Source organism: Drosophila biarmipes, chromosome 2L (genome assembly GCF_025231255.1).
Source record: "Drosophila biarmipes strain raj3 chromosome 2L, RU_DBia_V1.1, whole genome shotgun sequence".
Taxonomy (NCBI): domain Eukaryota; kingdom Metazoa; phylum Arthropoda; class Insecta; order Diptera; family Drosophilidae; genus Drosophila; species Drosophila biarmipes.
The window spans coordinates 22,451,014-22,474,225 of NC_066612.1; the positions used below are offsets into that span (position 1 = coordinate 22,451,014).

General features: G+C 42.6%; 4 protein-coding genes across 5 annotated transcripts; 1 reads left to right on the forward strand and 3 right to left on the reverse strand.

Moving 5' to 3' along the window:
* Positions 1-9: 9 nt before the first annotated feature.
* LOC108036744 (uncharacterized) lies at positions 10-6,952 on the reverse strand. Its single transcript, XM_017113053.3, has 5 exons — positions 6,850-6,952; positions 2,675-4,711; positions 2,001-2,293; positions 1,314-1,945; positions 10-1,249 (listed from the first exon to the last, which is right to left on the reverse strand). Exons 2-5 carry the CDS (start codon positions 4,664-4,666, stop codon positions 453-455), a joined length of 3,714 nt encoding a protein of 1,237 aa, XP_016968542.1. The 5' UTR covers positions 4,667-4,711; positions 6,850-6,952; the 3' UTR covers positions 10-452.
* Positions 6,953-9,384: 2,432 nt separating this feature from the next.
* Positions 9,385-12,102, reverse strand: LOC108036777 (uncharacterized). The gene is made up of 3 exons (XM_017113116.3): positions 11,561-12,102; positions 11,258-11,503; positions 9,385-10,810 (listed from the first exon to the last, which is right to left on the reverse strand). Exons 1-3 carry the CDS (start codon positions 12,042-12,044, stop codon positions 9,744-9,746), a joined length of 1,797 nt encoding a protein of 598 aa, XP_016968605.1. The 5' UTR covers positions 12,045-12,102; the 3' UTR covers positions 9,385-9,743.
* Positions 12,103-12,117: 15 nt separating this feature from the next.
* LOC108036700 (beta-lactamase-like protein 2 homolog) lies at positions 12,118-19,900 on the forward strand. 2 transcript variants are annotated; one of them, XM_050885348.1, is made up of 2 exons: positions 12,118-12,252; positions 18,876-19,900. In XM_050885348.1, exon 2 carries the CDS (start codon positions 18,893-18,895, stop codon positions 19,769-19,771), a length of 879 nt encoding a protein of 292 aa, XP_050741305.1. In that variant the 5' UTR covers positions 12,118-12,252; positions 18,876-18,892; the 3' UTR covers positions 19,772-19,900. The 2 variants fall into 2 exon arrangements, with proteins under 2 accessions (XP_050741305.1, XP_016968478.1); XM_017112989.3 differs by lacking the exon at positions 12,118-12,252 and adding an exon at positions 18,643-18,817.
* A 735-nt stretch (positions 19,901-20,635) lies between these two features.
* LOC108036814 (beta-1,3-galactosyltransferase 5) lies at positions 20,636-22,939 on the reverse strand. The gene is made up of 3 exons (XM_017113164.3): positions 22,596-22,939; positions 22,427-22,540; positions 20,636-21,654 (listed from the first exon to the last, which is right to left on the reverse strand). The coding sequence occupies exons 1-3, from the start codon at positions 22,828-22,830 to the stop codon at positions 20,714-20,716; spliced, it is 1,290 nt and encodes a 429-aa protein (XP_016968653.1). The 5' UTR covers positions 22,831-22,939; the 3' UTR covers positions 20,636-20,713.
* Positions 22,940-23,212: the final 273 nt, after the last annotated feature.

Here is a 23,212-nt window from a genome sequence, read left to right on the forward strand (position 1 = left end):
CTACAGTAATTATTTTATTTTTATATACTCCTTTATTATGATACAATTTCATTAACATGTGTTGTTATTACTTAAAAATCGCCTTCCTTTTTATTTTGATGCTTATACTCGTAATGTAATGAAATCACAAGTGGGGGGGACTTTACAAGTATTATTGACATGATACCTTAGCGATTCCAGGCGTGAGTTGATCTCAATTTTAAAATCTTTAAGCTTTGTTTTTGATCATCTTTCGGTATACTAGGACGATCTCATCCAATATTTCCTAATGTTCAGCACTTGAATTCATGTGTTTTGCTAATTAACTCTACGTTGAATTTTTGTTTTCTGCCTTACCATTAATTCATAACCATGAACTTTACCTCTATATGCGCATAATTTTAATTAACTTGCATCATTAAAATTTATGTTTTCCATACATTTTATTATAATTACTAATTTTAAAAAAATCTCTAGGTATTGGCAGGGGTTGCCTTGGGTGGAGGAGATGATGGGGAGGTGTTTGCCAACTTGCTGCTATGCTGGCAAACATCACTGCAACTGGCGTCCAAGCTGTTGGACTCACAACTGGACTCGGATGGCGAAGTACCACTAGTCGTACCGTTGCCACATTCATCCAGGATTATGTTCAGCTTCTTTGTCTTCGCCGGCGTTGATGTTAGCGAGGTGGTCTCCACAGGATTCAAGCGCAGCATTTGGTAGGGGGCTTCGCCCTCCTTTTGCAGCTCATGGAGAGTACTGCCGTCTTGCTGTTTGGACACTTTATAAATGGCCGGACAAGATTTCGAGTTTTTCACTTCGTTCGCGTCCTGCAGTTTGGGCAGCTCCTCTTTGTTACCACAGGTATTTTTTAGCGGGTGCATCTCCTGCTCTTGGTTATTGTCCTCCACGCTTATGCACTGCGACAGGGCAACTGCTGCCGCTACGGCAGCCGCATGTCCGCTGCTGCTTGCTCCTTCGGGGTTCCGATAGAGAATCGGGGCATTGTAAAGGAGTAACTGTGGTTCCATTTTGAAGTCGTGCTCTAATTGCTTTTGCTGGTCAAGATTCTCATCAATGTAGTTGATGTGGATGGGAGAAGTCTGCAAATTAAGTTGCGAACTATGCAGCAGATCGACGTCAGGTGGTGTATAGTAAATGGACGCCTTGCTAGCTGAGTAATTGGCAGATAGGCGCGTTTTAATTTTTTGTATGTGCAGCTCTTTGGAGCCTGCAAAGTCCATTTGATCTTTGAAATAGCAGTCTAGGTCTGTTAATAAATTATTGTAGTTATAAGTAAAAACAGTCATTCTATACATTCATTGTAATCTTACCCTCGGCAATGTCTTCCTCACATCGTCCGCGACAATTCTCAAAGTAGAAACTGGGAAGGTTTTCCAGCACCTTGTTCAGAGTCTGCTGCTGGTACTTGTATCCCTCCCTGAGACGCAGCACCTGATGCGCACTAAACTTCCGAATTTTGTTCCTCTGGAAGACATAGTTTTCTCGCACCCAGCTCAACTGGCCAGTTGAGTAGTCACGCACCTTCTTTACCTGATCGTAGTATTGGTCCTTAAGAGTAGTAAGATGATTAGAGCCTATATCGCGGAACTCGCGGATGTGCTTGGCCTGGCTGGTGTAGCTGCTCTGAATCCATTCCACCTGCTGGGCGCAATTCTCCCGGATGCGGTGCACTTGCTGGGCGTAGTTTTCGCGCAATCTCTCCAACTGCTGACTTTTGTAGGTTTCGATGCTGTCTAGCATGGCGTATATTTGGCGTGGCCGCGGGGACTTTTTGTTCCGATTAATGCAGCAATAGAAGCGGTTGCAGATTCCCCAGCGTAACAGGCAGCTTCTCAATCCCTGTATCACTAGGGTTATTAAAAGGAATGCAGTGGCCAAGGCCGTACCAAACAATATGCTGCCGATCTTTACCCGGTAGAACACAATGGGATCGATGTACAGTCTAGAAAACAGAGAGTATTTAGCATTAAGTTTAATTAATTGGTAGGTGGTCCCACCGTAATACTGCTGAGGCTTTGCCCATCACATTAAAAGCGTAACATGTGTACATGCCACTGTCAATTCTGGAAATATTGTGCACCAGCAACGAACCGTTCTCCACGAGCACCACGCGCTGACCCATAAAGCTCTGCTGACGTGTGAAGTTCAGGGACTGGATGTAGCTCTCGTCCATCAGGGAAGCCAGCTCCTTCGCACTTGGTGGCTGGTGAGCTTCCTCTTTGCTATCGATTATAATCGGACGCTTGTCAGGATCAGCATGGTGGCGCAAAATTTTATACCGTGGCGTAACCTAATAAAAATTAAACTAATAAGTTTCTGCTGGCAATAAAAAATAAAATATATATTTTTATATATAAATAAATTAATATGTTTTCGAGTGCCGCAACTATCATATAAACGTGATCCAGCTATGAGGGAGATTAAGATATGGAAGCTGTATAGCGACTGTTTCCTATTTTGCGAACTAAATCCACCCACAAACTTTAACTTGAACAACAATAACAATATAATAATACACGCAATAGTGGAGTAACTAGAATTTATTTAGTTAATCACACTGTTTACACCCTGCTTCGCTTATAGTTTTCAATCGTTAGCTAGCTTTAAATAAATTATTTTCATAAAAATAAATTTGAATCAACCCAAAAGGGAAATACTTAGTGTCACTCACCCAGATGATGTCTGGCACTGGACTGCCAGAAATTTGACACTCCAGCTTGGCCGTGGTGAGGAGCTTGTGCATCTTGGGCTCTGAGAACTGCACCACTGAGGGCACCGAGCAGTTGAGATTGCTCAGCACGCGAAGCATATCGCCTGGATAGCCGTATTGACACTTTAGCGCATCGATTTGGGTGTCGATGCTCTCGTATGAGTCAAGGGGAGTCTGGCTGGGACTGACATTGTTAGTCTGTGCCTGCGGTCGCAAATGGCGCAGGCTATTGCTGGTGTTAGCCAACCAGGCGGTCAGCCAATACATGCTGCAGTCGCACTGATACTCGTTTCCCAAAATATTGAGGTAGTGCAGCTGTCTGAGTTCTTTGATGCCTTCTGGCAAAGATCCCAAGCTATTCCCACGGACACTGAGCCGCTGCAATCGTGACAGCCCTGAGATTTGGGTGGGCAGCTGAAGCAATCCATTCTCGGCTAGCAGAAGCTCCCTTATATTGGGAGTATTGGCCAGCAGTGTAGCCGGCAACCGAGTTAGTTGTCTGTTCTGCTGCAAGGAAAGGTAACGCAAGCGATGAAGGACCTGCGGATCCACAAGTGACTCATCATAACGCGAAATCCAATTGGAAAAATGCTCGATGGGCGTATCATCGATGCGTAGCAACACCAGAGAGCGCTGTCTCTGAAACAAACCGCTGGGCAGTTGTTTGAACAGATTCCGACTGAGATCCAACTGCCTGAGGGCATGCAGCGACTGGAAGATGATGGAAGACAGCAGGGTCAAGTTGTTGCCGGATACGTTTAGCGCCAGCAGCTGGTCCAGAGATTCGAAAGCCTTGCGATCGATGATGGTCAAAGAATTCTGGCTAAGGTCCAACTGCCGCAGTTCTCGCAAACTGTACAGACTGTGCTTCCCGATGGACTTAAGCTGATTTCGTTGCAAGTGCAGCTGACGAAGTTGCCCGTTGCGGGCAAAGAAATTGTCCGGAAAGGAGAGCAGGCGGTTATCGCTTAGGTCCAATACTTGGAGGTCTCGTGCTGTTTGGAAAAGCTGGAATGGCAGAACGCTCAGCCGATTACCGGAGAGATATAGCCGCTCCAATTTAAGGGCTCCTGCAAATATATCCCGAGGAAGTTCTGTCAGCAAATTCTGGCTGAGATTCAGCATGCGCAGTTCGCCGAGCTCGCCCAGGAAGCGCTGCGGTAAGAAGCTTAGTGCATTCCTGTCCAAGTACAGCTCCTCCAGTTGATTCATGTGCTGCAGGTTCATTAGACTGCAGTTGGCCAGGCGATTACCACTAATTTTAAGTACTTTCAGACGACGTGTGGCCTGGGGAATGACCCACTGGAGGCACTTTAATCGATTCTCAACGAGATTCAACCTTTCCATGTACTCGAAGCAGCGCGGCTGGCGAGTGAAGAGCTCTCTGAGGGGCTCATCTTCAAGGTTACTTTCCTGCCAGGAAAACTCCCGGACGCTCTCGCTCTGCTGCAGCTTCAAAGGATTACTGAAATCCGCAGGCACATGGACCAGCATCACCTTGCGGTAGTTAATGAGCGACCTCTGCGGAGAGAGTAACTCTTGGTTCACTGCCCTTAGGCCTACATGCTCGCACCTGAGATTGAACACATTGGCCGTGGGATCTACTTGACCAGAGAGTTCATGCTCTTCTACCTCTGAGCTCTCCGATCCGGTGTCCAGGCCGTCCAGCCACAGACCCTCATCACTGTCACTATCATCTAGATCCGAGTCCACTGCTTGTCCCACGAACGGCAGGTGGAACTTGTAGCCCAGCAGGGAAAACTCTTGCTCCTGCCAGATCCTGGTCCGAGGCCTGGTCTGCGGTCGATGCTGCTGAAGGGTTTGGGCCAGTAGCGCCTCAGCGCTACTGTATGTGACCTGACAGTTTGTACTGCCGCCACTAATGGCCACTGCTGCGTTGACCACGACGAACAAGGCACACAATATCAGGGAAATCTTCGATATTGCTTCCATTTTCCAGTATGTAGTCTCAAATATTTGTACGGTCGCATAGTACACCTGCAAGATTGGAATGGCAGAGAATCTTAGAATTATATTAGTTGGATGTAATAATGTATGATATCTGATTTTTTTAGGTGCATTGCTCTATATTGTAATAACCACAATGGTTATCCTTTAATCGCTTTGAACCTACTACATAATCAGACCAACTTTGTTTTTTGGACATTATTGATTTTTGCTATCACCCACTGTTGCCACTCTCACTTTTTTTTTAGGGGAACGGGAAAATGAGCCGGAACAATGTCCAAAATCAATATTTTAGGTAAATGTTATAAATGAGACGGGGTGGGGTTTTGGGTGTTGTACAAGATATGACTTGAAGTCCAGTTGCGTGTCCTGGCGACGCACAGAAAATGTGGACTACATAGTTGAGGAATGTAAGTATTATTCAGGACGACCCTTTTAAATAATGCAGTATAATAGTGTCTATCTGAAATATGGAGAAGTAAGTTTCTCCGTCTCCAGATTTCTGTTTGCACGCAATGAACATTTAAAACTTTACGCCATGCGAGGAAACCATATTTCCTGTGAACTGAAATGTGTGTTGAAAGAATAAAATCTAAGGGGAAAATTCTGGAAACCTCAACTAGCAAGAGTGTATGTATATCAACTGAAATAAATTATCAAAAAGGAAAACAATTTTTGGTTGAGGTTTTTCGTTTCTCCTATCTTATCAGAATAATATATATGACGTGAATTATTGAGTCCGGTTCGAATGGGAACGCTCCCAATAATATTTACCTCTCATTTGTTTGTAAACAGAAATATATGAAATGCAGCACAGCAACCGCAACCTGCATCAACAAAGCAATTACGTTTAGTTGATTTCAGTTCCCAAGATTATTACTCAATGGGTCGAAGGCGAACGACGGGGAAACTATTAAAGGAAATTATTGTCTTGTCTTCCCTGTGTAGAGAGTGACTGACCTGAACACATTAAAAATAGAAGCTTTCATACTTGTTGTAGATGGCCAGCTGTTGGGGGAAAGATGATAGCAGCCAACGAACTCGTAGGATTGATAAGCCGGGCACTGGCGAAAAGTGATCAAGACGGATGGTTGCACGGACTGGAGGTAATCACAGTTCTTAACGAAATTAATTCTCAGTCAATATTGTTATTGATGGTAAATATTTAGCCCTCACACTCTGTGTGTGTGCAAATTTCGCACTTCTAATGGATAGCAAGAATCTGGCCAAAACTGCTTGGCCGAAGCCAAAACACAAAAAACAACGAAAACCGATACAAAAATAGCCCAAGCACACGGCCAATACAAATGCAAATACATAGGTCGAAAAAAGTGCCACGAATCTACGGCAATAATTAAATTAGTGGGCTCAAAAGACGAGAAAGTAGTTCCGAAATGGAGTCCAGTGCTACACTAATAAAGCCCGTGGCTCTTAGCGCGCTATCAAGCGTCCAAATGGCCAAACGCAGATAGCGCAACCGAGCCAGTTATCCAAGGGAACCCTTGTTATTGGACAAACAATTAGTTTAAGTGCCGTGTCCATTGAGCCAAAGAATCGGAGACGACCGAAAGAGAGATAGAGGCGGTTGCATAATCCGTCATAGAACCCAAGCTTAAACAGGGCAAAGGCAAGCGTTTGACTGCGGATTCGGTGTACATATGTGGTTCGTGTATGTATGCATGTCTAAACATTCTCTCACACAGGTGACGGCTGCTGACGTCTGAAGAGCCGCTAATGAGACGGGCGGCATGGAAGCACCAATTAGCTGGGACTCCGTTCTTTCGGGAAGAGAATCATCACCAAATGGAGATATCCGCCCACCCACAATTCGTTCAACACCTCTCGCCTCCTCTACCTTGGACCTCGTCTGAAGGGTGTGTGGATATGTGCAAGATGCAGTGAAGATGTTGCCAAGGGCAACTCGGACATTACCGAGAACCGGACTTCCAGGTGGAGATGCGGACTACATAACCACCGAAACTTCTGGTTTTATTTTTCTCACCCTTTGTGGCTAAGAAGCCGTTTTTCTACGCACACACTTGCACCTGTCCTACATCCCCCTTCTGCTTTGACCCGATCAAAGGATTATTAATCACTGTCTAAGGCTATACTTCGTTCACTTAAATAAATGGTACTTTTCCATTTCACGTCTTAAAATATTATCTCACCGTTGTTTATTTTCTATGCATCTTCTCGCGTCTTTTTTCGACTTGGCTGCAGTGTGACCGTAAATGGGCCGTTTAGGAAAATCACATTTACACTAAAAACGTCCTAAAATAAACCGGCTGTTCGTTTCAACGCCAAGAAATATACCAACACCTAGTGTTGTGCAGTGACAGAACCATATACTAAACTCTTCAAAGAAAGTATGAAGGCTTTTTTTTATTAATTTAATATATGCAGTTGTTATTTTGTTGGTGCTTTCGTTTCGCAACTACAAAATACTTCCTTAGCTTAAAAGTTTAACTAATTTAGAAAAATATAACTATTTTTTTAATAAATAATCTAAGGAAAATATGGACAATTAAATTATCAACATTTTTGGCCCAAGAAAAAATTGAGAATATTTTTAATCAAAAATGGTTTTTTTGTTTTCCAAAGTGCTCAAATCAATTGTCGAGGCACTTATCCACTCCGACTGAAACACATCAAAAACTTGGTTTTTGAACGAACGGAAATTAAATTGAAATTGTTCCTTACTGTGCGCGACTGAAAATGTCAGGAATGTACGGCAGGTGACCCACCAATTCGGCGATTTGCCCGGTCAAAACGCGCTATTTTGATGTGTGAGAGCTCGCATTGTCATGGTACATAATTGTCTGTCTTCTCTTGATCATTTCTCGAATTTCTGCGAAGATTTCAGGCAAACTATTGAATTGACCGTCCTGCGTTGCTCAAGCGGAGCGGTCGACACTTGACCAGATTTACCAAAGAAACAGGCGACCATTTGCTTCGATGAGCTTTTTCCACGGGTTTTTTTGGTTTAGGGCCGGCCATACAAAGATTGAAGTTCATTAGAAAAATATAACTATTTTTTTAATAAATAATCTAAGGAAAATATGGACAATTAAATTATCAACATTTTTGGCCCAAGAAAAAATTGAGAATATTTTTAATCAAAAATGGTTTTTTTGTTTTCCAAAGTGCTCAAATCAATTGTCGAGGCACTTATCCACTCCGACTGAAACACATCAAAAACTTGGTTTTTGAACGAACGGAAATTAAATTGAAATTGTTCCTTACTGTGCGCGACTGAAAATGTCAGGAATGTACGGCAGGTGACCCACCAATTCGGCGATTTGCCCGGTCAAAACGCGCTATTTTGATGTGTGAGAGCTCGCATTGTCATGGTACATAATTGTCTGTCTTCTCTTGATCATTTCTCGAATTTCTGCGAAGATTTCAGGCAAACTATTGAATTGACCGTCCTGCGTTGCTCAAGCGGAGCGGTCGACACTTGACCAGATTTACCAAAGAAACAGGCGACCATTTGCTTCGATGAGCTTTTTCCACGGGTTTTTTTGGTTTAGGGCCGGCCATACAAAGATTGAAGTTCATCCCATGAGTTTGTTCACGGTCTTATTGATCTATCTTTAGGACAACTAAGCTCAGTCTTGAACAGCTCTGGTAAAGTTTTATGCCTTTTTCGCAAACGCATGTGAGTCGAACTCGCCCTCTTTCGAATCCTGAAGACGCGTACCATCCTACACTTGAGGTAACCTTAAAAGTATCAGCTTCAGTACTGCAATGTCCCGATACCGCACCAGCATCCTTTCGATGTTTTCGTAGAGCTAAGTTCCCTGACATGAATAGGCATTAATCGGAAATCGACTGGTCCTTTATAGATTCAATCGGCGACCCCCTCATATTGTGGATCGGTTTTATGGAACTCTATATTCCGCTTTGGATATGTTTGACCCGTCAATTCCCTCTGCCACCGAGTCTTGTAAGTCCCCTGGTTCCCTCGTAAACTCTCTTTTATTAGATATTACATGACTAGGATTTTTAATGGAATGGTCAGCTGGCTGCTCGCTCTTATTTCTTAATTTTTAATTCCGATCGCTACAATAGTTACCTAAGCGGTTGTAAAACCGAATTCTACGATAGCCCATCACAAAAACTTCCATCTTGTTTTCACTTTGATACTTCATCCGCCTCTTGTGATTCCGATACTGCTAACTTATTTGCCAAATTTTTTCAGTCCCCGTACTAATCCGTTGGATACGATATACTTCATCCTACCCCTACCCTCTCCCTCACTCACCCTCTATTTTTATGCCACTATTTAGTGAGGATGACGTTTTTCAAAGCCTTCACACAGCCAAGCTGTCTTTCTCTTCGGGCCCTGATCTTGTACCGAACTGTGTTATAAGAAATTTAGCTGAAAAACTTGTATTGAAGGCAAATGTTTCCCGAAATGGCTAGAAGTGATCTCGTCCAGAAACTTAAATAACAACGCAATAATTGGCTTATAAATACATTTCTGATAACTTGTAAGGACAGACACTTACACATTTCGGGACCCCTCTCCCGCCCTATTAAGGGAGCATAGGGTTTTGTTCTGCCCATCCTCTGCTTGCTCACGCATAGCGTAGACAGATGTCTGAACATACATCCCATCACATAATGCAAGGCAAACTTGTGATGCTATGTTTGTGCCAACCGCTGACTTGGAACAATCGACATTCAGAACGCTCATAGAATGAAAAATGAACTTTTGGATCGACTCGATTTACATTTATGTATTTAGTTTAAGATATAACCACAGTTATCGCTCAGTAATTATTATTTAAATAATGGCATTCTGAATGCTAAAATTAAACTACAAATCTTTTAAAATATACTTTGATTGCTGTTGGACCTCATGCATATAGGCAGATGCAGGGATCGACAACGAAATTTGTGATGTTTCTAGGACTTAGAGACTATGCTAATGTTATAATCCTATTTAGCTGCCTTTGCTAATCATTTCCTACTCGTACCGAACTACATAAATTTGCTCTTTCTCTCGAACGACCACACTGGGTTCTTATACCGACAACTACACTCTAAACTTAAAATACTATTTACACTTGGTGGTCTGGTCCAGCAGTTTTTTCCACAGATCGAATTGTTCGTTCGACTTGATCATGTGCACACTGATTGCATTGCGGATGTTACACGGGTTGAATGAGATGCGTCGGTTGACAAACTCGTTCGCCTGTACCCGCTTTATGTTTAGGCTCTTCGCCACGATGCCTGTGGTGAACACATCCTCCAGCTTCAGATACACAGTCTTCAGCGATCGTACATATAGCTCGTGCACAATGTCCCCGGTTAGAACGTATGCTGGTCCAGTTGTGAAGGAAGGAAACACGCCCGCAGCAAATTGATCCACAGACACATAGTACTTTGACTTTTTGTTGCGAATCGGTTTCCACTTTTTGGCTAGGCGACCGTATATGGTTCGCTTGTCCTTATGTTTGTCGAGGAAGGTCAGCAGCTTGGGCACATTGATGAACATGTCATCGTCCGTCTTGAGAATATACTTTGCCTTCGGGCAGTGTAGATCTGCCCATTCCAATGTCGAGATGGTCTTGAGGGTGAGGTTGTTGTACGAGTCTATGAAGTTTCCCCGAATCAGATCGCCGTAAATGAAGTTCTCCTGGGTAAGAGCCTTGTTCAGAGTTTCATTATTGCCACGTCCCAACACAAATGCCATGCCGACGTCCCTTCTGCTTCCATAGTGCATCCACGTCTGCCGAATGGACATTCTTGCTGCCTCATGGGACATCGCGGAGCTAATAAGAACCAGAAGCTTAATAAACTCTCCATCTCTTGGACAGATGCGCTGAGAGTCGATTTCCTCGTCTAAGTGACCTGGCTCGTAGAGCTTCTCGGTCGCCACTCCCTTCGATGGATCAACTGGAGCAATTGGGGCCTTAGCCACGCTTTTGCCCTTTGTTGTTTTTGCAATGGACACAGGTGGTTTGTCTGATTTAGATGGTGGAACTGCAGCCTCTTTCTTTGCATCCTTAATTTCCTGAATAACCTTAGATTCCCCCTCCTGCTTTTCGGAGTCAAGCTCCGACACTTCCAGCTTGCCGTCCACCGAGTTCAGTTGTGCCGTATCTGGCTGATTTCTTTTATCTACAAATAGAAACCAGACTATTAGAGCTTTCTGTAGACGTATTAGAAGAAATAAAGCATCAAGTAAATTCTAATTCGACCCATAAACATATGTTCGGCAGTAATCCAATAGTACAAAATAATACACACTATTGTTTACAAAGCTTCCACAATGAAACATGATACCTGGGTATATAACGGACGGCACGTATTATTTGCCATTGCCATGGAGCACAAATGGGTGCGCCGTCAGCGCGTCATTGTCTGTACACATATTTGCTATTGAGGGGGTTTTATATACGAATGTATCCAAATACAGGGATCGTTAATAAGAATACTTCGAACGAATAGATACGAGAGGATGCATGTCATGAAAGTCGTTTAAGATTTAAATGTTATTTGTTCTGATCTAACCTGGATTAAATTAGAGTCTTAAAAATTTCCTATAAATAACGGACTGATATCTACCCGCGTTTTGGTCAGCTCCGGTTGCCGCAGCTCCGTTGCCCGTGCTACTGTTTGTGGTGATGTTCCTTAATATCTTATCGGCATTCTCGATAAACTTTTGCAAATTCGAAGTGGGTATGAGGAGCTCCGCATCGGAGAGCGGCAGCGCCTGCGACTGTTGCTGTTGTGGTAATTGGGCGGGAATCGATTGTTTAACAAGCAACGTGTCTGCAGAGCTATTGTTGTTGGAACTGCTGTTGATGTTTCCTGGGGAAGATGCGGCTCATTAGCTTAATTAGCTCTAAAACGTATCACTCGCCTTACCGGTTATGCCATCAACGCTCTGGCCATATTGTTGCTCTTCCAGTAGCTCATCCGCCATGGCGTTGGGCGTTTGCTCAGCGCCACCCACCTGGGGACTGGCTCCGGCAGAGCCGCCATCGAGCAGCGCATCCGCATCGATGGTGGGCAGCCGGTGTTGCGAATGCTTCTTGTGCATCTCCGCCGGTTGCTGCTGTTGTTGCTGTTGCGACTGTCTGCTGGGTACCTTGAGCGTACTTTCTCCGCTAGCAGGCGGACTGTACTCCTTCTCCGTATTGTTCACTATCAGAACTTGGTCCATGGACTGGCGACCGGGATGACCGCCAATAAGCTGCTGAGCCGGCGACGGCGCCGAATGCAAATGGTTTGCTGTTATGCCTCCCGCAGTCGAGTACGTGGCGTAGATGAAAATTGTGAGGATCACCACGATTAGGACCAAAAGAAAGCGCAGCATGCGCGTGTTGTGTAGATTTCCCACGGCCGCCATGGTGAAAATTGTCAAATCTCAGTCAGTCTCGGTGTCAGTTTCAGTCTAAACTCCGCCTTTTCCTTGTAAGGTTCTTATTCCTTGATTTTTGGGCTGCAGGTTACTTCATCTATTCAATCTGTGAGTATTGTGATAACGATGCCCTGGACGCTTGCGAGCCTGACGACGATTGCGGTGCAACTGCAATAAGAGCACAACGGAAATTAAGGTAAACAACTGATTCAGCTGATTTGTAAAGTGCTTCCATACCGGTACTCTTAGGGTATATCTGACCCTTTTGGGGTACAGATTGGGTAAGGGTATGAGACGAGGGTTCACTCTCCTGGCTATGGTTATTATTTCCAAAATCACCGGATCAAACAAATTTGGTTTTACAAACCGTTTTATAAAATCGTTCCTGGTCATCACAAGGTATTGCAAAGTCGAGTCAAAAAAGAGAGTTGTTTTCGTTACCATTGGCGAGGGAAAATGCAAATATTTGCGAGTGAGTGGAGTTTTCTACGCAAAAAGATAACGCTGGTATGCTTTCAGAATTGTTTAAAAAAGCAAACTTACATTGCATTTACGTTAGATCTTATGGTCAACTTTTTTGTTATAACATTTGGCATTGTTTTATTAACGGAATTCGTTACGAAACTTTTTTCAAGGCCGTTTAAAAATGCAATCAAAGTTTGGAGTGCTTCTTCTGGGCCCTTTCAAGCATTCTCAAAGCACGTTTTTAATTGTTTTTTTTATTAAAGATAGTTCGTTGTGTTTTTTAACAGCAACGCCTTGTCTAGTTTGGAGTTCAAGATCTGTAGTAAAGTAGCAGCTGAACTATTTCATTTTGGCAGACACAAAAAGCTTAACTGATTTGCATGGTAATAGGAGTGACGAAGTGGGAAGCCCCTGGGAAGATTCCGTGAGCTAGTGAATTCTCAGAAAGCGGAGAGCACGCACAGCATCCAGAATCGTCACGACATATGTACATACATAGCTTTTGGCTGTTATCCATTTTGCATGCGACTCGAGAACGTCAAAGGCAATCTTGACCCCATTTGGAGAGTGAAGAGCAGCCAACCGAGGCAGAACAGAAAGACACAACATCGGGTAGACTCTTGACCAGACCTCTGGAGTGGCTTTGACCGGTTGGACGATAAGATTGCTTATCTGGCGATCGCATCTGGGTATTTCAGGGCTTTCTAAGAATTCGATTAGGGTACATATACATTTGCTCGCACGCCATAAAAATAAGACCAGTTGGGTGGGACAGTTCGATATAGCATAGCACAGCAGGACAGGCTGCCGCTACTGTTCTAAAAACATACGATTTGGCCCCAAGCAGTCTTGAATAGTCAATTAAAATACCCACTGATAGTGAGTGGGCTATCTTAATTTTTTGACGATAAGGCAGTTATTATCTGTTGTACAATTACTACAATTACTGTATTATAAATCTGTGATTTAGCCGAGAATGGCTTCCTTCACCATTATCCAATATTCATAAAGGTAACCTGGTAAATTGTAGGGTTAGGACTTAAGACTTAGATTCCTTATTTTCGGAAGTAGAGCAAGATAGTTAAGCGAACATGCCACGCCCCCTGACGCGTACAAACCGCCCAATCTGTGGCTTCTAAAGTTTAAGTGCTGGAAAAAAATGTTAGCTTAAACAGTACCTGCAACTCAAACAAGGAAGAACGCTGTGGCTAAAGTGGGGGTTAGAGTGGCCCCGTGCTGAACAAACCTGCGCCGCCTAGGTCCACGAATCTGCACGCTTAATCCCAACTCTATGGCTCCTTTAGTTCACGACCTCTCAGCGCTCATATGGTCAGACAGACAAGAGGTCGTGGCTGAATCGACTCGATCATCCAGATAAAGAATTGTACAATTTAAGGGGTCCAGGAATGTAATTCACCCTTTTACTCGACTTGCTGTCGGTTATAAAAATATCCAACAGCACTTGCTTGCTTGATTTTGATAATGATTAAAAGTCGTTTGGTTTCAGACAATTAATACTTATTTGCCACCTATCTAATCTGAGTCGCGAGGTGAAGGAACACCGTAAGTCGCCATACAAAAAGGGAAAACCCAATTAGATCAAGAGCGTGTCTACATTGTAGGTTATTTCTGAAATTGGAAATAAGATTTTAAACAAGATTTTCCGTCCAGAAGGGACCGCATAAAATGTGTATTTACTTGCTATACCAAAAACCGCTTTGATAGTACTTTACTGATTTACTTGCAAAACTTTAGGCGTACTGCTCTTATCATTTAATTATAAACACTAGAAATTCACCCCCCTTCAATGCTAGAAATGTATTATTTATATTTTTGAGCAGATAACACTGTCCTACTGATAGCGCGATGGCGCGATTCAATTAAAAGAGTTTAGCTAAATATTTAGCCAGCTAATGAATGGTAATTAGTGAGTTTCGATGGCTAACTTTCATTGCGTTGGGGAAAGACCGGAACAAACGCCCCGGGTCCGGGACAATGGAATTTTTTGGGCGCTAAATCCGACAGAGTCGTATCGTGTTTCTGGCTTATCGTGAAGCCGAACGGACGCAACCAGTCTGCGCTATTAAGCGGTTTTCTATTTCTATTCAGAACCGCAGCGTGACGTGCAGTGTATTGATAAGAGATCCCCCTTTGTTTTTCATCAAGAGCGAAAGTGTGGCTTATCTGTGCGAAGAGATGAATCACTGACAAAGCACTGCTTAGTTGCACTTCATAATTCGCGCAGTTCATGTCCAATTTGCTGGAATTCATATAATTATCGCGGCACGTCTTATCCGACTTCCATTTCCCCCTACGAGCTGTGAGCATTCCTACATGTTTTGCTTTAACCTAAAACTATGTCCAGTTTAGTACCCACAAACAAAATGTGGATTTCCATTTCTTTATGTTCAAAGAAAGAATAAACGTACTTAAAACGAAATGAAACGAAGCGTTCCTTGCTTTATGCAATCAGTTTTCACACTACCATGCAAATTTATTGAGCCACTCTAAACAACCCGTACTTCTCCACGCATTTTCCAGATCCCATACCCCAATAGGCATGTAATTGTCCAATTTAGGAAACTGCGAGTGTAATTGTTCTACATGTCTCAGCGTTCGCCCCTTCAGAGTGCCCCGTGATTGTGTGCGAAATTACCGAAGAGCCGTGAAATTTGACAAGAGCGCGTAATTTGATGAAGTGTAACTCGAATTCAGCAGAAAAGGGCACGGGCCTCGAGAGGCGCGCAGGGAACGTTCAGCGGAAGTGGGTCCAGACTTCCAGTCTCTGGCTGGCGGTCGGTTATGTTTTTCGTGGCCCCACTCCGCGTCTGCTAATAAGTACAATGAACCGCAGATAATCGACGGTTAGGCGGCAAACGGGTTTTCGGGCGACTCGAAACTATCTTCAGCTCCAACGCCCCGCATCAATCAGAGCTTCGGCCAGGAAGATTCAACTGGACACTGGATCGCGTTAACGAAGTCTTGCAAAGTTTCTGTCAGTCCCCAGTCCTAAGATAGCAAGAGTCGATGAGAAGATTTTGCACCGATAAACGACTTTGTCCCAGAAAGCATTACCTATTTGCCAGGGACTACGTACATAAATGCGCTTAAATAATGGATATGGCAAACAAAATAAAGGAAGTAGACTTAAGCCTTTGATTTCTAATTTGGACTTGGAGGAAAAAATGCTTCATCTTCTAAGAGCACTTAAGATGCAAATTTAAATTTTGTAGTTTTGAATTAGTTAGCAACAACATATCATACTCACTAAGTTACTCAATTGGGATAAAAACGCGTTTCTTTTAATCACAATTCCCAGAACTTTAAGTTATCGTGCAACATACAATTTATACAGTTTTGAGAACACAGTTCGGGGACGTTGGCTTCGATTAGTCCCTTTGTGTCGTGGGTCGCATGTGACCGATAAGAAGCGGCGTTTCACTGAAATCCTCAGGAACCCAATGAATTCTTCCGAAGTGCGAGGCTAAGGGAGGTAGATAAATTAAGTTCTTGGCTTTGTGACGAGATTCTGAAAGGGCCACTATTGCAAAACTGATGTTTACTTCGATTAGCAATAAGTGCTGGCACTGAAATCACGGCTCCAGGAAGGCAGATTTGGCGGTCGGTTCGGCAGTCAGCGAAACCTCCACTCGGGGTGGTGCAATGTCCGGCCGTGGAATTTGGAAATGTGCGCTCGTCGGTTGCTCGAGCAAACACAAACGTGTGTTAATAAAATAACAAAACCCTAGGCAACGCGCCGTCATCGTTGCGTCGCCGAGGCTTTTCCCTCTGAAATCTTTACATCTTCGGGCAGACTTATAAACTTACCTCCCAGCGTGGACTAGCTGCGTCTCCCTTCCTCTTGCGCTGGAGTCCGAGATGGGGCTTTTGTTGGACCAGGGTCAAGCATAATTACCTGCTTGCCTGCTTATTTTGAGTGTTTGTTAACGTTGATATACGTGCCCTCTATTGACAATTAGCAATGATGAATTGCTGTTGTTATCCTAGTGGTTGTTTCTGATGTCGTTGTCTTTGGGCCCTGGGCGCCACCGCGAAGTGCGTCTATGCTTGCGTGTGTGTGCCTTGGCAGTTTTTTGGTTTAGTTCTCTGAGAGTTTCGGCTTTAATCGTTTTTAATAACGCCAACCCGTTTCATTAGTCATGCGGAGCATGTTTTATAAATAAGCCCCAACACCTTGGCAAACCAAGACATTTGTTGTTGGAGGCGGAGCACAGGGGCCGTGATTCACTTTCGCGGTCTTCCTAGGTTTTACAGGTTGTTTCAATGCACTTCGAGGAAATAACGCAGTTCTATGACTCTTTTGAGGCTTTGCCAGTTCGACGTTGCAGCGGACGCACTTATCCCAACTCCATTCCCGTTTTTTGTGGTTTTTGTGGGAGGCCCACCATTAGGTATGTCGAAAATACATCAATATATCGGTACATCGATATTTTAATTTGATGTTTTTAAGTATCATTGTGAACTCGCCAGCCCTGGTTCGTAAGAAAAATCGGTGGAAGCATCGCTGTTTTTTCGTTTAAACGTAAGTAAACGTAAGCAAACGTAAGTGTCAGTAAAAAGGTGAGATGCTAGAAACTCCCACTCTCACAGAGTATCGATAAACTATACCATCGAGCTCTTAAAAATACTTTTTATACCAATTTCATATATACATATATAATATATAATTTCACGCTAATAAATTTATGCCAATTAATTTTATCGATTCCCTATTTTACATCGGCTTACGTCCACGAACTTAGCCAACTGAATAATCATTTTTAAATTAAAGCCTAGTACCCAGTGCAGTGATGATTCTATTCCCAATAACAGGGGATTATGTTACCCAGAATTTACTTCATTTGCGTGGTTTGGTTTTCATGCGGCTTGTGAAGGAACACAGCCAAATTTCTTATTCCGAAATTCGTAATTCACTCTCTAAGTTTGGTATTTTTCTGGTATTTCCTTAGCTTTTCTGAGTACCGGGTAAAAGAACAGAAAAGCGTAAGGCGCATTTTTGCTTCTTTCTCACTCCCTTGGCCAGCCCCAGTTTTTGTCGATTTGAGTAAATAAATGTGAGTTTAATAAACAATTCAACAAAAATTTATAAATTGAGAGTATTTACATACATTTTTAATTTAAACTGATTCCAATCTAAAATTTTAGCAAATTTAAATCCCATTTGCAACTTACTCATTTGTACATTTTGCAAAGTAAAGGTGGGCAAAAGTTGGGTAATTTTTGTATTTTTTGGTAAAATTGCCTATTCTGAAAATTAAAAATCATTTTTAAATCTTTTAAACCCATTTCATTCACTTTAAAGAATTCTCCTCCCAATAAAATATACCTTATGCCAACGTTTTTTCCCATCCTAGAAACATGAAAAAAAGTCGCTTTCCGGCTATCAGCCGGAAATCAGAAAATATATAACTAAGAATGACATAAACGAGAATTGAAAATTCATAAATTTAAGAAAAGACATGGATGAACGCTATAGTCGAGTGCTTCGACTAACAGATACCTGTTATTCAGCTAAAGGGAGCAAGCAGTAAAGCAAGTTGTGAAGCGACACCTGCCTGACACATTTAAGCGCTTTCCCGTGGTCATACGCGCCACGCAGACCTATAAAAGCAAACTGACAAAACAATTGCTTCCGCTCTGTGTTAAAATTAAAACAAACAACATCTTACATAATCAGGTAAATTGGGTAAGAACAGTGTAAAGATTTCGTTTTTTTGAGTAATCGGGTGCTTGGTTTGATCGAAAACTGCGAGCCAGTGATAGGCTTTAAAGTTTCAATTGAAGATCGTTGTAGTCCCGGCAATGTCGCCTGTCAATTAAAAAATAATGTTTAAATAAAAATTGATCTGTATTGGTTTTTTTCTTAAAAAAATGTAATGAATAACGATTAGTTTTTGAACTATGATGTATCGCAAAAAACTTGTTGATCTCAATATCACAGAAGACTTTAACAGTTAAGTTCCTTAATGGTGATGAATCACCGACCAAAAATGTATAGTTTCATGCCCTTTGTACACCTAATTTTCTGTTATGGTCACCCTATGTTAGTTAACAGCTCTGCTGACTTTCATCACCTTATATTTTTCACGTTTGTGCACACTCAACAACAGCTGTTTTTTGGGCAACAACAAAGAGTAGCGCGTTCCTTGATAAGAGCAAAGTTCGTATTTATATAGTTTATTGCAAACTAAGGATCGGATTAAATAATAAAAAAAAGAATAAGAGAAAAATTAATATTATCACCGTTAAGACTCTAATTTTCTTACTTTACTTACGTAAGTACTCCTATAGTGTTTGGGGAGTAATCGCTACAATTCATTTAATACCACTTAGGTTTGGTAAACGAAGAAATGGCCCTCATTCCAGCTGTAACCCGACTAACCTCGTCCGTCATCCGGATCCTGGGCTGCAATCCCAGTCCCATGACGCTTCAGGGCACAAACACCTACCTTTTGGGCAGCGGTCGGAGGAGAATTCTGATCGACACTGGCGACGAGGACGTGCCCCAATACATTGAGCACCTGGAAGACGTACTGCAGCAGGAAAGGGCATCCATCGACACCATTTTGCTGACCCACTGGCACCACGACCATGTCGGGGGTGTCAAGAGCATCCTGGGCACCAAATTGGCCGACAAGGATTGCCGGGTATTTAAATTCAGGCGCACGGATGCTCAAGACGTGTGCCCCGAGATCCCGTCGCAAATCAAACTTCATCCGCTGGCGCACAATCAGGAGTTCGCTACTGAGGGAGCGAGTGTGCGGGTTGTGCACACACCGGGCCACACCACCGACCATGTCGTGCTGGCCATGAACGAGGGCACGCTTTTTAGCGGGGACTGCATCCTGGGCGAGGGCACCGCTGTCTTTGAGGACCTGTTTGAGTACATGAAGAGTCTCGAGAAGATATTGCACATCAAGCCGCACCGAATCTTTCCGGGCCACGGCAATGTTATTGAGGAACCAATTGGCAAGATCGAGTACTACATAAGCCATCGCAACCAGCGCGAGCAGCAAATCCTGCAGTTCTTTGTCCAGAGACCCAGTGAGCGCTGGCAGGCGATGGACGTGGTGCGTGAGGTCTACAAGGAGACTCCGGAAAACCTCTGGCCCGCTGCCGCCTACAACGTAAACCACCACCTGAGCAAGTTGGAGAAGGAAGGAAAGCTGCGGCTTTGCAAGTCGGAGAATGAAGAATTTTATGTCTACCAGCCAACCAGTGCGCTCTAGGTTGGTTTTTTCCATTTTTGTTTTTTGTGTGCTTAAAAATGTAAATACCTAGATTTTTTTGTTAAACGTTTATTTTAAAAATAAATAAAATTTAAATAATATATCGTAGTATTTTGCAGAGACCAAAAATTGTCTTTCCGTTTCATTTTCAAACTACTTATATGGATCTGCACAAATTAGTTAAATTAAAAATTTGCCGTATCCCTTGGTAAAATCGCTAGGATCGGCAGATTTTCAAAGCTTCCAAGCTCTGTTTACTCTGGTTTTATGTATAAGATATCTGTAATACTTGGATAGAAATAGTGGCTCAAATAGTGGTTATAAGTACAGTCAAAAGTCTGGGTTGGGTCTTGTTTGTTGGAAACTCAAAATGCTAATTGACGTTTAAGAATACCGAAGTATATTTTGTTGTCCCACTTTTGGAGACAAATAAACATCCTTGGTTATTGCTATGGTTTAATTGCTATTGTGTGCCAAAGTAATGGCGGTTTTATTTGTTTCTTTTGTATTAATAATTGAGAGCAAAATTAGCCCACACTTCTAAATTAATAAAAATAAGTTGAAAAAAAGGCCGAAATAAAGTATAAAATCAAAAACTCAGGTCGCCATGCCCACTCTTATAAATACCAGTCTAGCGCTCACATTTTATAATATTTTGAAATGAAATTGTGATCTGATGATCAATGCCCATCTACGTGCTAAAAATTTTTTAATCAGACGACGCAACTAATAGCAATAATCAGATGTGGAGCAAATCCGCTGTTTTCAATAAAACGCCGTACTTATTGTCAAAAGTATGAGTACGTTCGGTAGAATATACGGTCGAACAGAGAGTTTTCTCCATTATTAAGCGTCATTTAAATGTAATCATTTGTTTTTACAAATATACCGATTTTTACTTCAACCTTACTAAACTATACTAATTAAAATAAAGACTTGCATTTACATTTTAACACACTTAATGGTATCGTCCAACAACATCTTCCACAGCTCGAACTGTTCGTTATTCCGCACCATGTGGATGGAAACTCTGTCGCGGATGTGACACGCCTCGAACTTTGTGCGGGTGTTGGCGATCTCTCGCACGTTTATCCGACGGATACCCAGAATTCCGGCAACGATTCCAGTTGTAAAAACGTCCTCCAGTTTTAGGAAGGCTGTGTCCAGCGATTGGAGGTAGAGGGCGTGAATTATGTCTCCGGTGAGCAGGTAGGCGGGCCCAGTGGTGAAGAAGGGAAAGGTGGCCTTTCCATACTGAGCGAAGGATATGTGATATTTGGACCACTTATTACGGATTGGTTTCCAATTCTCAGCCCGACGCCCGTATATCGATCGATTGGCATTGAGAGTTGTCATGAGAGTTATCAGTTTGGGCACATTAATGAACATGTCGTCGTCCGTCTTAAGGACGAACTTGGCCTTTGAACAGTGAAGATCCGTCCACTCCAGCATCGAGATAGTTTTCAGAGTCAGGTTGTTGTACGAGTCTATGAAGTGTCCCCTTACCAGATCTCGGTACATGAAATCCTCTCGGCCAAGGGCCTCCTCCAGAGTATGGTTGGTGCTCCGTCCCAGGACGAAGGCCATCCCTACATCCCTCCTGCTCCCGTAGTGCATCCACGTCTGCCGAATGGCCATCCTAGCCGCCTCATGGTGGACAGCTGAGGTAATCAGTACCAGCAACTTTGTGTACAAGCCTTCTCGGGGACATATCCTTCCCACGTCAATATCATTGTCCAAGTGACCGGGCTCGTATATAGTTCGTACTAGTGTTCGGACGGGAACTTCGGTCTCTACCGAAAGCAACTCCATTGATTTCCTCCCTAAAATATGCTTCGAGTCTAGTATCACTTTCGAAAATACCTTTTGCTTTTTGTCCCTATCTGTGGAAATAGAGAAAACAATAATGTAAATGTAAATTATTCGTTATAATAAAAAACAAGAAAAGAAGTTAACTTCGGCAAGCCGCAGTTTGTATACCCTTGCAGTTACAATGTTCAATGTTAGTAACACCATGTTAAGCTTTTAAGGATTTCATCATTTTTACCGTTTCTTTGACAGCTATATGTTAGAATCGTCCGATTCTTATTCTATTAAATTAGAAATCCTTAAAAATACAAAAACTTATATTCCCGATGGTATAAGATAATATGTAAAAAAAACCCGAATCAATAATTTGTTTTATATTATTTTCCCAACAATTTTCCAATAGTTCCTATGGCAGCTATTTGATAAAATCGTCCGATTTTGATCAAATTAAATTCGAAATTCAGAACTAATAAATGTTATTTCAAAACGTAGGAAAGACAGATATCATATAAAAAAAATTGTTTCCCGATTTTTTGGATCTATAAGATATAGTTGACCAGCCGGGTCTGGTTCCGACTTAGATACTACCTGCAAAAGAAAGAAGACTTTCGGGAAAGTTTTAGCCGATAGCTTTAAAACTGAGAGTTAGTCTGCGTAGAAACGGACGGACAGACGGGCATGACTAGATCAACTCGTTTAGTGATGCTGATCAAGAATATATAAACGTTATGGGGTCAAAAACGTCTCCTTCACCGCGTTGCAAACATCTGACTGAAATCATAATACCCTCTGCAAGGGTATAACGATACATATTTGTCCTTGGTTGAAAATGGCTGTGATTCTTACTCAGCAGCTGGTCCTGTTCTATTCTTCTGCTCCTGACCAAGGCTATGGCGTCTTTGGCATTAATTTTTGGATAATTAAAAGTAATAATTTTGCCGCGGCTGCCACTACTGTTGCCTGAAAATGGGAACATTAGGATATTTATTTATTGGGCTTTAAACGACGATCCCACCGTTTCCGTCTAAAATACTTTTTTTTAAGGGCCGGAGCCGCTGTATCCTGTCAATGTTTTGCCGATCTCCAGGATCCTTGGATACTATACCGCTCAAGAGTAGGTCTCCCGAATCGGGTTCTGGCGGTTTAAAATAGTCAACTTTTGCCATTGTTCTTGTGTTCGAAATGTACGAGAAGACGGTAAAGCTGACGAGGATTAGGATTAGGATGCAGCGCAGCAGTCGGCCCACCATGGCTATACGTCTTGCTATGGTCTTGTTTCCCGGGAACTTTTCCGCTCTACAAGGCAGCTTTGACAAGATCCCCAGGGAGTCATATTTAAGATATTCATTCCAATGTAACAATAAAAGTAATGCACACTCGACCGCTTACTTTCAAGTTCCAACGTATTTTCGTCACATTTAAATGATTTAAATCTGGTTATTTGGCAGGAATCCATCACCTCGGAATTATAAGACCTTTGGCTATTTGCTCAGGTCCTGCTTAGTACATTTCGAGATCGACATTATCGTGTTTCTATTCATTTTTATTGTTATTTTTCTCTTTCCTGCGCCCAACATGTTTTCACCGCAACTCCAGCTCTGTTACCGGGCTTTTTGTCCACTGTTAATGACA